Here is a 12,378-nt window from a genome sequence, read left to right on the forward strand (position 1 = left end):
TTGTCAAGTAGTCCATCACAAGTATGAAGAGAGCAATATAAAAGGCCTTGAAAGCATTCTCTCCTTTTGTTTGTACTGGCATATTGTAGCTGTAGACAGATAGTTCTGGTTGATTGCTCTGAGTGTTATGGAAGAGAGGCTCTGAAATGATGACTGAACAGAAAGAAAAGCTTACACTAAGATCAGAAAGAAGAGAGGCAGGTCACTCAAGGGTAAAGCATAAAAATAAAACCTAAGGCCAACTAGCACAAATCTACATGGCTCATTTGATTTAAATGAATCTATGGCAAAATAAATGGACATAGACTTTTGCTACTTACTTCGTATTAAAACGTGCACGCTTTAAAGAAAATGAGTAAATTAATCTTGGAGTTTTCATGTCATGTACTAAATAAACACTAAATTAGAATTAAGGAGACCTGAATTCTATTCCCATTCCTGTCACCGCCTTACTAAATGACCTTATTACCATCTTTTATCTATAAAATGGGATAACAGAATGCACCTTTTCATAAAGCATGCTGAAAAGCTACGTAAGTGCTTAAGTTCATTACTAATTTTACCAGCTAATTATGCCAGTTTTGAGTCCTCTTAATTCCATCAACTTCTGCAGAATTTCACTGGCAGAAAACTGGAGTAGATATTGTTGAATCAAGACTGCATGTTGCAGACATTTTATCACAGATTTAATAAGCAACATCCAGATATGTTTTTTTTTAAACTGATAATATATTGATTTAACAGATTTGGAAGATGAATTTTTATGTAATTAATATTGTAAAAGTCAGCTGTAATGACTAGATAGAAAGCAGCCTAGAGCAAGGAAATACAGTGCAAAGATGTGCCAGTTTCTGCCTCCCTGGGGTTATGGCTGCAGACACAGGGAAGAAAGTGAGTGCCTCCATGCACTAGATATTCAAGCCCAGGACCCTCCTCTGAGAGTAGGTGCATACTCAGTCCTTTAATAAATTTGAGCTGCATTTGAATTAGATTCATCAATTACATGCATAAGTTTGATTGGAATTTTGTTGTTGGCATATGTATTTTAAATATCCATAAACATATATAAACATGTATTTTATAGCAAGTACTTGTGGCTGCTTTTAAAAACATTTCAAACATTCCACCAGATCTTTGCCATTCTGAATATAAGCAAAGGATTATTTACCATAAATAGCTTTAAAATGTCTGCATACAAGACATCATGGAGGGGAGGGGTGTTCTGTGTTTTTTTGTTTTTAAGTGATAGAACTTATTAAGAAAGACAAAAAAAACCCCAAAAACGGAGACCGGGAGGGTGGCTCATGGCTCTTCCTTTACCAGTAGTGTGAGTTTTAAAAGCTATCAAAGCCCTCATCTGCAGAATTTAAAGGGATATATAGCATTTCTGAAACTCTGTGTTGTGAAGAAAATGCTTATTCAGTGATAAAAGATACCATTAGTGTCTTTAGAAATAATCACATCATTGAACCTATTAAAAAAAGTAAGAGATACTGTGGTTTTATTAGAATATTCTATCTTAGGTCTATAGATCATTCTTCATTACAACAAACTGAACCTGAAACATCAGTTTAACAAACACTAAGATACCAATTCATTTTAAAGAGGCTAGCTGTAAGATAGCATGATCAAAACACTGTAAAGACTAAAGGGAACTTTCCCATGCTGCAAATGTAGAAGGCAACAAACACATTTTATATTTTTTAAAGATGTGATTCAGACTGAAGTACATCATCACTTTAGCCACAATAAATTAATAAAAGTAATAATTTGATTCAGGAAAATAAATTCTTATCCCCCACCTTTCTCATTAAGATTACGGAAAAGTTTGGATGATCCTTTCCACACTGGTGGTGTCTCCATAAGGATCTGATTCAGTTCCTGAAAAATAAGATTTAAAGAAGATAAAAGTATATATCGAAATATTTAATGAAGTAGTTAACAGATTATGAGTAAATGCTAGGAAATCAATATAAAAGACAAGGAACTGCATGCAAATCTACCAGTTAATTTAACTTCAGTTTACCACAATGACTTTGGAAGTATTCAAGCACATATATAAATTTTGCACACATGATTATTCCAAGCATTGCTCATCTGCATGAATACTAAGTGTTTGCAGAGTTGGAGAGAGACATGTAACATTTGTTGCTGAAATTACTCACCACTGCCCATAATCACTGAAGCCAAAGATAAGTCCCCCTGGATTTCACAGAATCACAGAATCACTAGGTTGGAAAGGACCTTCAAGATTATCAAGTCCAACCATTAATCCAGTGCCACCATGTCCCCTAAACCATGTCCTGAAGCGCCACATTCACATGTTTTTGAACACTTCCAGAGATGGTGACTCCACCACCTCCCTGGGCAGCCTGTTCCAATGCCTGACCACTCTCTCGGTGAAGAAATTTTTCCTAATATCCAATCTAAACCTCCCCTGGCGCAACTTGAGGCCATTTCCTCTTGTCCTATCGCTAGTTACTTGGGAGAAGAGACCAACACCCTCGTCACCACAACCCCCTTTCAGGTAGTTGTAGAGAGCGATATGGTCTCCCCTCAGCCTCCTCTTCTCCAGACTAAACACCCTCAGTTCCCTCAGCCGCCCCTCATAAGACTTGTGCTCCAGACCCCTCACCAGCTTCGTTGCCTTTCTTTGGACACACTCCAGCACCTCAACGTCCTTCTTGTAGTGAGGGGCCCAAAACTGAACACAGGACTCAAGGTGCGGCCTCACCAGTGCCGAGTACAGGGGCACAATCACTTCCCTACTCCTGCTGGCCACACTAGTTCTGATACAGGCCAGGACGCTGTTGGCCTTCTTAGCCACCTGGGCACACTGCCGGCTCACGTGAAGCCGGCTGTCAATCAGCACCCCCAGGTCCCTTTCCGGCAGGCTGCTCTCCAGCCACTCCTTCCCAAGCCTATAGCGTTGCATGGGGTTGTTGTGACCCAAGTGCAGGACCCTGCACTTGGCCTTATTAAACCTCATACAGGTTTATGGCCTCTGCCCATCGATCCAGCCTGTCCAGATCCCTCTGCAGAGCCCTCCTACCCTCCAGCAGATCAACACTCCCACCCAACTTGGTGTCATCTGCAAACTTACTGAGGGAGCACTCGATTCCCTCATCCAGATCATCAATAAAGATATTGAACAAGACTGGCCCCAGAACCGAGCCCTGGGGAACACCGCTTGTGACCGGCCGCCAGCTGGATTTAACACTGTTCACCACAACTCTCTGGGCTCGGCCATCCAGCCAGTTCTTCACCCAGCGAAGAGTAAACCTGTCTAAGCCACGAGCTGCCAGTTTCTCCAGGAGAATGCTGTGGGAGACGCTGTCAAAGGCTTTAGTAAAGTCCAGGTAGACAACATCCACAGCCTTTCCCTCATCCACTAGGCGGGTCACCTGGTCATAGAAGGAGATCAGGTTGGTCAAGCAGGACCTGCCTTTCATGAACCCATGCTGGCTGGGCCTGATCCCTTGGTTGTCCTGCAGATGCCCTGTGAGCACTCTCAAGACCAACTGCTCCATCATCTTCCCCGGCACAGAGGTCAGGCTGACAGGCCTGTTGTTCCCAGGATCCTCCTTCCGGCCTTTCTTGTAGACAGGCGTCACATTGGCAAGCCTCCAGTCTTCTGGGACTGTTAACCAGGACTGCTGATAAATGATGGAGAGTGGCTTGGAAAGCTCCTCCGCCAGCTCTCTCAGTGCTCTCGGGTGGATCCCATCAGGCCCCATAGACTTGTGGGTGTCCAGGTGGTTTAGCATGTCCTTAACTGCTTCCTCCTGGATTATGAGGAGTACATTGTGCTCTCGATTCCCATCTTCCAGCTCAGGGGGCTGAATACCCTGCGGATACCTGGACTGGCTATTAAAGACTGAGGCAAAGAAGGCATTAAGTACCTCAGCCTTGACCCCATCCTTGGGGACAATGTTCCCCGCCATATCCTGTAGGGGATGGAGATTCTCCTTGCCTCTCTTTTTGTTGTTAATGTATTTGTAAAAACATTTTTTTTTATCCTTTACGACTGTAGCCAGACTGAGCTCTAGCTGGGCTTTTGCCTTTCTAATTTTGTCCCTGCTTGACCTAACGAGATCCTTGTACTCTAAGTGAGCTGCCTGCCCCTTCTTCCAGAGGTCATAAACTCTCCTCTTTTCCCTGAGTCCCAGCAAAATCTCCCTGTTCAGCCAGGCCGGTCGCCTTCCCCGCCAGCTCTTCTTACGGCACATGGGGACCACCTGCTCCTGCGCCTTTAAGATTACCTTCTTGAAGGCTGTCCAGCCTTCCTGGACCCCTTTGTCCTTCAGGACTGTCTCTCAAGGGACTCTCTCAACCGGTGACCTGAACAGGCCAAAGTCTGCCCTCCGGAAGTCCATGGTAGCAGTTTTGCTGACCCCTCTCCTTACTTCACTCACAACTGAGAATTCTATCATGTCGTGGTCGCTAAGCCCAAGATGGCCTCCGACCACCACATCTTTCACCAGTCCTTCTCTGTTTGTAAACAGTAAGGTTTCAGTAAGGTTTTCATACAAGCTCCAAGCAACTGTTCTTTTAAAACACTCACCCTGAACTAAAGCAAACTTCACCCATGAATATGAACGTATTTTACTTAATACAGGTATACAGTCTTCTTGCAGATGTACAAATGTAAAAAACAACCAACCAACCAACCTAAAAGGAACTTAAACATCACAAAAGTTAGAGAGTGGCATGAGTATTTCAGGCAGCTTTGGATACACCTGTTAGACACTAAAGAAACTGAGTCAGATATAGGCTGAAGAAGGGACTGACAGAGGCTTGAGAAAGTCAGTAAATCCAACATAACAAGCACAGCTGCTCAAGTATCTTTGAGGTTCTGGATTCAATTGAGTCTGAAGTGACAAAAATGAAGAAATCAAAATATCTCTTTTTTTTTTAATAAAGATATAGAAATTCCTGTCTTTCTCTTGTGAGACTGAGTTTACATCATGAAAGAAAGTAACTATATTAAAATCTATGGTTATAAGACAGCACAGGAACTATTGCCCACCTGCTTTGAAAGGGATCGCCACTTTTTAGCACCTGCAACAAAAGACAAAATTATGAATGCACAGAATTCAGTTATGCTAATGTGGTGTCATAAAAATTAGACTGCATTTATACTCTGTGTGTTCTAGCTGAAGAAGAGGTATTTTCCCTATTTCATGAGGTTAATCTTCAATCTGGTTTCAAAAAATTCTCTTTATGTTATTAAAAAATCATTAGCTTAATACATAGCTAAACTCCTAACATAAAGAACCAATTCAGATGTATAGCTTTTAATCCAACCCCGCTTCAGTGAGAGAAAAGACTTTCTACCTCCAAAATACACCACTAAAACATTAAACAGGAAATAGTGGGCATTCATGTTAACCTCTGGTATCAATATTCTGAAAAAATTATTTAGTAGCAATAGTATTACAGTGCAGCCTGTAGGGAGACCTGGATTCTGGCCCTTGATTCAGGGACTACTCATACCTTTTAAAGCAAATACAGAAAAAAAAAAATCATTGAAACTACACCAGGTGCTACGACTCCCTTCAGCCATTCCTAATAACTCAGATTCATGCTTCCTCTTACAGCCTCTGTCAGGCTCAATTTTTTGTAAGTACTTTTAACAGAGGAGCTGAAGAGGGCCCCCAGTTCAGAACTGGATCTGCTCGTTAACACTGAAAACTGATAATGAGTAAGAGTCAGCAGATGCTTTCTTCCCAACACCTTACATGAAAGATGCCAGGAGCAGAAAAAGATACTCGCATTCAACAACAGTTGTCCACAACCATTCAAGAATTGAAAACTGAGGTTCATCGCCCCCCTCTCAAGACAAACATTTGCACAAATTCAATATTAAGATAAAGCACTGAATATCAGAATTCACAAAGGTACAAGAAGTAGCATAGTATGTAGTCAAATCCGTAACTTCTTGGTTGGTAAAGGCTCATTTTTATAGAGCAAAACACTCTGTGGTATTAGAAATCCCTTCCTCATGATGAACTCCACGCTTTATTCAATCATTATCACAACACTGAAGTTACTCACTATGATCTTTTATTAGTTCATGGTTAGAAACTCACTGAAATTTTAGTTTTACATCTTGGTAAAGGTTAGCACCAAGACTGTCCGCAAATCCCACACCAACTATGGTGGTTATATCAAGCAACATCATAACATGAGCTAACAGATTTTTGTATACTTCTCAGTTTAATTTTTTAATGTCCATTAAAGTCCAATATGTCTCAACATACTAAATAAAACCCAACAAAACAACCTCATTTGCCATACAAATTGATATATGTTTATGCCTACCATAAAAACCTTGAGGAATAAATGTATCTAGCTTTCTAATCACATAATCTCCCAGTATCATACACTATACATAGATTTTCTTTCTAGACAAGCAAGTGGAGATTTAGGTGTATATACATACCTCTTACAGCTCAGTATTAGGCTAACTTTACTATAGTTAGAGTTAAAGGGAACAAAATATATTTCTTCTTCTCTTAATTGACTTTCTAAATATATAATCATGTATTCTGATGATAAAAATGTATTAAGCATAACGTAAAATATTATATTTTCCCAAATGAAAGCCTGCACCATAAAGGCAGCAGCAGCAAGTTAATTATAGTATATATTGTATATTTTTTATAACAACTGCCTGGAGTCATAAGTTACATTTTATAAAAGAAAATATACTCTTAACCATACTAGTTAGTGTTTAATCAAAAAAGGAAGCGAACACCCTCTTGACTTTTGTAGGGTTTACAAGATTTCCAAAGTAAATCAATCACAATAGATGCATTCACTCCATCACAAATCTCATTCAGGTCTAGTATTATTAGCTTTTCTAAAAGCAGACATAAAGAGCTACTATTATTACTCTTCAAAGGACATTTTTGCTTTTTGACAGAAGTCAAGATCTTGCTAGTCTTCATCCATTAAAAAAAAAACAGGTGTATGTTCTTTTTTTTTCCCTGCAAAATATAGATGCTCTAGTATGTCAGACAGAATGGACCCAATTATTTACCACTCGTAACTTATTTACAAAATGATCCAAAAATACAAAATATGATGTTTAGAATATATTATTTTATTCAGAAAAATATCTTCCTTAAACTTACTACCTTTCATAGAGCAAGAGGGAAAATTAAGACATGCCTGAACAGACAAAACGGTACTTTGACAAAGCTGCAGTACAAAGGTTAAAATTAATACAGTCAGAGATCAGAAGCGGGAAGTGGTAATACCTGCAGGTCACTCACTTCATCTATTACTTCCTACTTGTCAGCCTGCTGTCCAAATGTCCCAGACAATATAACTTCCACTACAATGAAGTCATCCACTTCTACTTAGTTACAGCCTCTTACACTATCCCTTAAAATAATTATCTCAGTCATGTAATCTCTGATACTAGTCTATAAAAATAAAGGATGTCCAGGTTAGTTTTGCTTTCAGTCTGAGATGAACTGGATGTACAGGAAGGATTTTGATACAAACAAGATTTGCTACACTGAACTCCAAAGGGTGCCTGAGTGTTCAACTACAGATCTATGGCACATGATGAACAGAATATCCTTGTGAGTTTAACACTTTTTGGTTTGGTTTTGTTTTTAAAATCTGAATAGCTGCTGTGAGAGAGGAGGAATCATAAATTTCATTGGCATGGAAAAATCTTAACAGCAAACCATACATGCAGAGTGGTCAAACCAGTCAAATTGTCATAAAATGGAGTTAAAACAAAACATTTAACTGATGTCCACTATATGGCACAAATACTTCATGATCATACATAGTGAAACCTAATTCCACAGTAACAAAAAAGGAAGACTTGGAGATCTGGGCAGAGGAAGTAGATATAAAGTGCTGATGTGTATTTGTATTAACTTCTGTGATAAGGAATCTGCTTCCTCTCTTTTAACTGCAGAGCGGGGGGGGGGGGGGGAAGAGAATGAAGATTTGCTTTCCAGTAAGAGTTTCAAAGTTTTACAAGTTTTCAGCATCTAAGCTCTATCTTCTGTCTTCACTGTTACAATGAGATGATATCTTTATTCAAAAGTTATAGAGGTTTTGATCACTAATGTGCCATGGCTGAATTCTTTCCTCATTTCATTACTGTTAAGAGAACAAAGGGGGAAAATGGAACAGCTGCACAGAGCTTTAAGCTCTCCTCTGACTGTTTTAAATGCTTTTGACTGTTCTCTACACTAGCTTTGTGATGTAGACTTTAGGAAGAAAGACCTAAGGTAAGTTATTACACATGTCACACCTGAGCAAAGATATTCACTTTCCCCAGAAGTTGTGTGCTGCTACCAATGCACTGCAAGCCCCAGGGCCAGGAAATCCAACTAGATCAGAAATGGATCACCTTACTATTTAGTCACTCTTTGATACTTAAAGCAAAAATTTTACAATAAGTGAACTAAAGTTGATAGTTTATTTTTTGTTAATTTAATTAACACATAGTGCTAACTCTGGCAACTTTTAAGTGTAGAAAGTGGATGCCCTGGGGGACTGAAACTCTTACTCAAAGTATAATATGGTTATAAAATCTCTGTAGGGCAAAAAAAACCCCAACATGATAGCATATGACAATTTAAGATGGCAAAAATTGCAAAACAATGTTATCCTAAGTTATTTAAAGAACTCGTATCTTGCCTGCCTATTTACACAGAAAATATACAGAGGAGGAGGCAAAAGTTTTACAGCAGTACTGGCGTGCTCAGAAAGAAACTGTAACTGTGTCAATGCAAATGGTACAGATGAATTTCTTGTCTTTCATGCCTGCTGAGCTGTCTGTGACCTCTAAGACAAGAACGCTGAACTAATTACTAGTATACAGATGTTTACAATCTAGTAACAATCAGGACACTGATTGTACGCACTTGGATACCATTAAAAATACAATTCTGGAAGATGCAGTACTTTTTTCCCCACAATCAGAAACAGCCATAGTAATCAAAAGCAAATGGAAAAAAAAAATACACTAGTGGCATTTTCCCTAGCAATTTTATTAATATAAAACTCCTGCTTACGTTTGGGTTCATCATTTGTGACAGCCTGAATGAAGTCATATGGAGTCATATATAGCTGTCCTTCAAATTCTAAGCTGGCAAACCTACGAAACCGTTGCTCCCGAGGAGTTGCATAAAGGTGTAAATCTTCAAGGTCTGATCTGTTTTCTGTAACCTTCAAAGACAGAAGGAAACAATTTTAATGTATGAAAAAAGTTTTCTTTTACAATTGTCAAACCCATTCACCATAAAGAAACTGTAAATGTAAAGGTGATAATTTGTAAAATCAAATACATCCAAATATTTTTGTATGGTAAGAGCTGAAACTACAATCACGATTTCACTGCTATCATTTTCAGACTTCTGCAATTTTAGCAATAAATGCATTGAAATTGTTGACACCACTGAAGCTCAGAAAAAAAGACAAAAAAAAGAAAGAAAAAAGAATAATAGAAAAAGGGGCAACTTTAACTCAGGGAAGTCCATGTAACTTCAGCAGTCAAGACTTTAAACTCTGCTAAAATTATTTCAGTTGTCTGACATTTCCAGAAGAGAATGGAATAAAACTTTTTTTATATTGCTTCTTAGTGTAGAATGCAGCTTTTGACAATAACAGACAAGACACATTCATAATACACTCCAGTGCAAAACTTCTACTGATACTGCTATTTCAAATATTCAATGTAATTAAAGCTACCATACTTGGGGGAATAGGAGAAGAGCATAACTACTCCTCAAGAGTTACAAAAGTACTATATGGCATTAAGTTCACACCTCGTAAGAGTTTATAGATGTCAGGAGTGCCTGGTATATTTGCCATCCAGCTGATTGAAATGTAAACTTAGTAGTACAAAACTGTAAGTGTTCTAAATTATTACATCTTTGTGTTACCTGTCAAACCTTTTAACAGAAAACATGCTACTGAAAACTTTTTTTAGCCCATAACAAGGCAAGCTCCTCTGTGCAATCAGTATCTTGAAGAAAATGTATCTTGAACTTTTTTTCAGAGATGAAAAATCCAAACCCAAACTATTCCATAAAAGGATATGAATTATATAGCTAACTTCTCCCAGTATAGGAAATGCAGCATTTTATCAATGAAATATCCCACTCTGCCATTGTCCTCACTACTCTTGTAATTTCATACAATATCCCTAAAATTCTTCAGTTGTCAAACTAAGGAAAGGTGACAAGTAGCACACGGTTTAACTAATGTCTATGTTTTCTTTTAACAACTAAAAAATACATTTTGTTTTTCAGAAAGGCATCTAAACACAAAAAGAAGCTGGGACATGTCTGCAGTTGCTGTCTGCTAAGAGATAACAGTCCTCAACTAAAAGTGGAAATTGGTTTTTCAAAACCTTTCTAAGAATATGTTTCAGTTTTCAGCAATTAGAAGCAAAGGCATATTTATATTGGGCAGCCAAATATCTGAGCTCACTTTCCTTCTGCTTTCCAAACAACGTTCTTAAAAAAATAAAATGGTGAAACAAAATTTTATGGTCTCAGTTGTAGCTAAGAGATTAAATTATATTTGTAAAACAGACACATCAAAAATAAATGTGTCTAGAAGAGGTCAAATACTTTCTATTTGGAAAAAACACAAAACAAAAAATTGCATATATAATCACAATGTAACAGAAAACTCACAATTTCTTGATTTCATATATGGGAGTCTCAGTACTTCAGTACTTTATCTAGGACATTTTAATCAGCCTTCTAGGAGGAAAAAAGGCTATTGACTGCATAGTTCTCCTTCTGGACTGTGTCTAGCCTTTTTGAAATTATTGCTTCTATTGTATGTGTGTGTGAAAATGTTTCATTTCAATGGAAATAAGAAGTCATAGAAAGTAAGAGTAACAGAAACACTTATACAATCATTTCATTTTCAGTAGACTGCTCTACATACAAATATTCTATATTTCTGCCCAAGAAGCAACTTTAAACCTTGTCTTTGTGGTTTTTATCATTTTCAAATGATTACCAAACTAAATATGGGGAGAAAAAAAATAAATATCTAACAGCCAGACCTGCAAACTCACCTCAGAATGACATAAAAAAGCTGAATTCTCTTCTGACATACCCACATGCAAGCCAAAATATTTCTGTCCTAGCTCACTGTTTGAATATTATGGTCTTACTGACCCTTCAGCAGTCTGGTGGCATTCAAGCTATGCGTTCATGTGGGATTTACGCAACTCAATTGTTTTGCTAGAGCTTGTAGCAACATAACTGATTATACCTGTATTTGAGGATTAATAATCTATCTTATTTTTGATACATATGTTATTTTATCACTATTACAAACAAGCTTTTGAACACATTCAAGTTGTAGGCATGAGTAATAAAGCAGTATTTCTGCAAAGTCGATTTTCAGAAAAGAAACTGCTTCAAGGCCATACTACACATGCAGTACATATAATTGATTGTAATCGGTCATAATCATACTTACTCAGGAGAATCTGTAGATAATGTATCACCCAAGAAATATCATCTTAGTTTTGATCACTGTTAGTATTTGGAGAGCATGTTGAGATTCTTTGCGCTCTCAAGAAATTCACAGTATCACAGGTACTACTGCTTAATATTCCGCTTGAGACACTTAGAAAAGCATTTGCTAAATTCTCAGACACATATTTCAACATTATCTTAAGTATTTTATGTTGCTATAAGTATAAAATAACATACTGCAAACATGGAATTTTCAAGATACGCTTAAACTTAACTCATGCCAGTACTTGGGTCTGCAAAACCTTAAATTTCTGCTTCATTTTAGCCAATCTAGTTTCCTCTCTGACTATACAGCAATGCCAGTATATCACACTTTAGCTCAAAGTCATTTTAACCTGATATGAATACAGACTGCCATGGAAAAGAGCAGTACCTCCTTAAAGTCTCAATACGCAGCATGTCCTTGCTGGCACTTTATTTTCATTTTTCCAAGCATCAAACTGGATGAGGGAACTGGTCTGAGTGAGAACTTTTTGGTTTGGTGGTGTTATTTTTCAGCCAGATAAATGCCTGGATCTAGCCCACAAGAACAGTTATTTGTTCTAAAACCTAGGAACTTGCAGCTTATGGAAAAGAAATATCACCTGTTACAGCATCAAGCTCCATCAACTTCAAGTTAAAGTGATGGGAAAACTGCAGGCTTAAGCACAATTTTATTCCAAGAAATAAAATACCACTTAATTTTGAACTTTGTGGTTTTACCTGAGAGAATCAAAAGAAGTTGTTTCTTCTATTGATCCAACATGAATTCAAACAAATATATGCAGGGTTTAACACGTATTAGATTACTGGTCCATATACTAAATGTCCAAATAAAAGCAAGGTTTGTCTGCAGAAG

At 37.8% G+C, this 12,378-nt stretch overlaps 1 protein-coding gene across 4 annotated transcripts in view; it reads right to left on the reverse strand.

Annotated features, from left to right (window-relative positions):
- Positions 1-12,378, reverse strand: part of MICU3 (mitochondrial calcium uptake family member 3) — a gene marked incomplete at its 3' end in the record, with an annotated part of 52,308 nt that overhangs the window by 30,290 nt on the left and 9,640 nt on the right. For 2 of the 4 annotated variants that reach the window (XM_081998966.1, XM_081998964.1), the window contains exons 2-4: positions 9,051-9,204; positions 5,030-5,061; positions 1,803-1,881 (exon numbers count right to left, since the gene is read on the reverse strand). In XM_081998966.1, the coding sequence (XP_081855092.1) occupies positions 1,803-1,881; positions 5,030-5,061; positions 9,051-9,204 (265 nt within the window). The remainder of the gene's footprint in view (positions 1-1,802; positions 1,882-5,029; positions 5,062-9,050; positions 9,205-12,378) is intronic. The other 2 variants (XM_081998965.1, XM_081998967.1) reach the window with 2 other exon arrangements.

The sequence above is a fragment of the Phaethon aethereus genome, assembly GCF_964289735.1.
Source record: "Phaethon aethereus genome assembly, chromosome: 4".
Lineage (NCBI taxonomy): Eukaryota > Metazoa > Chordata > Aves > Phaethontiformes > Phaethontidae > Phaethon > Phaethon aethereus.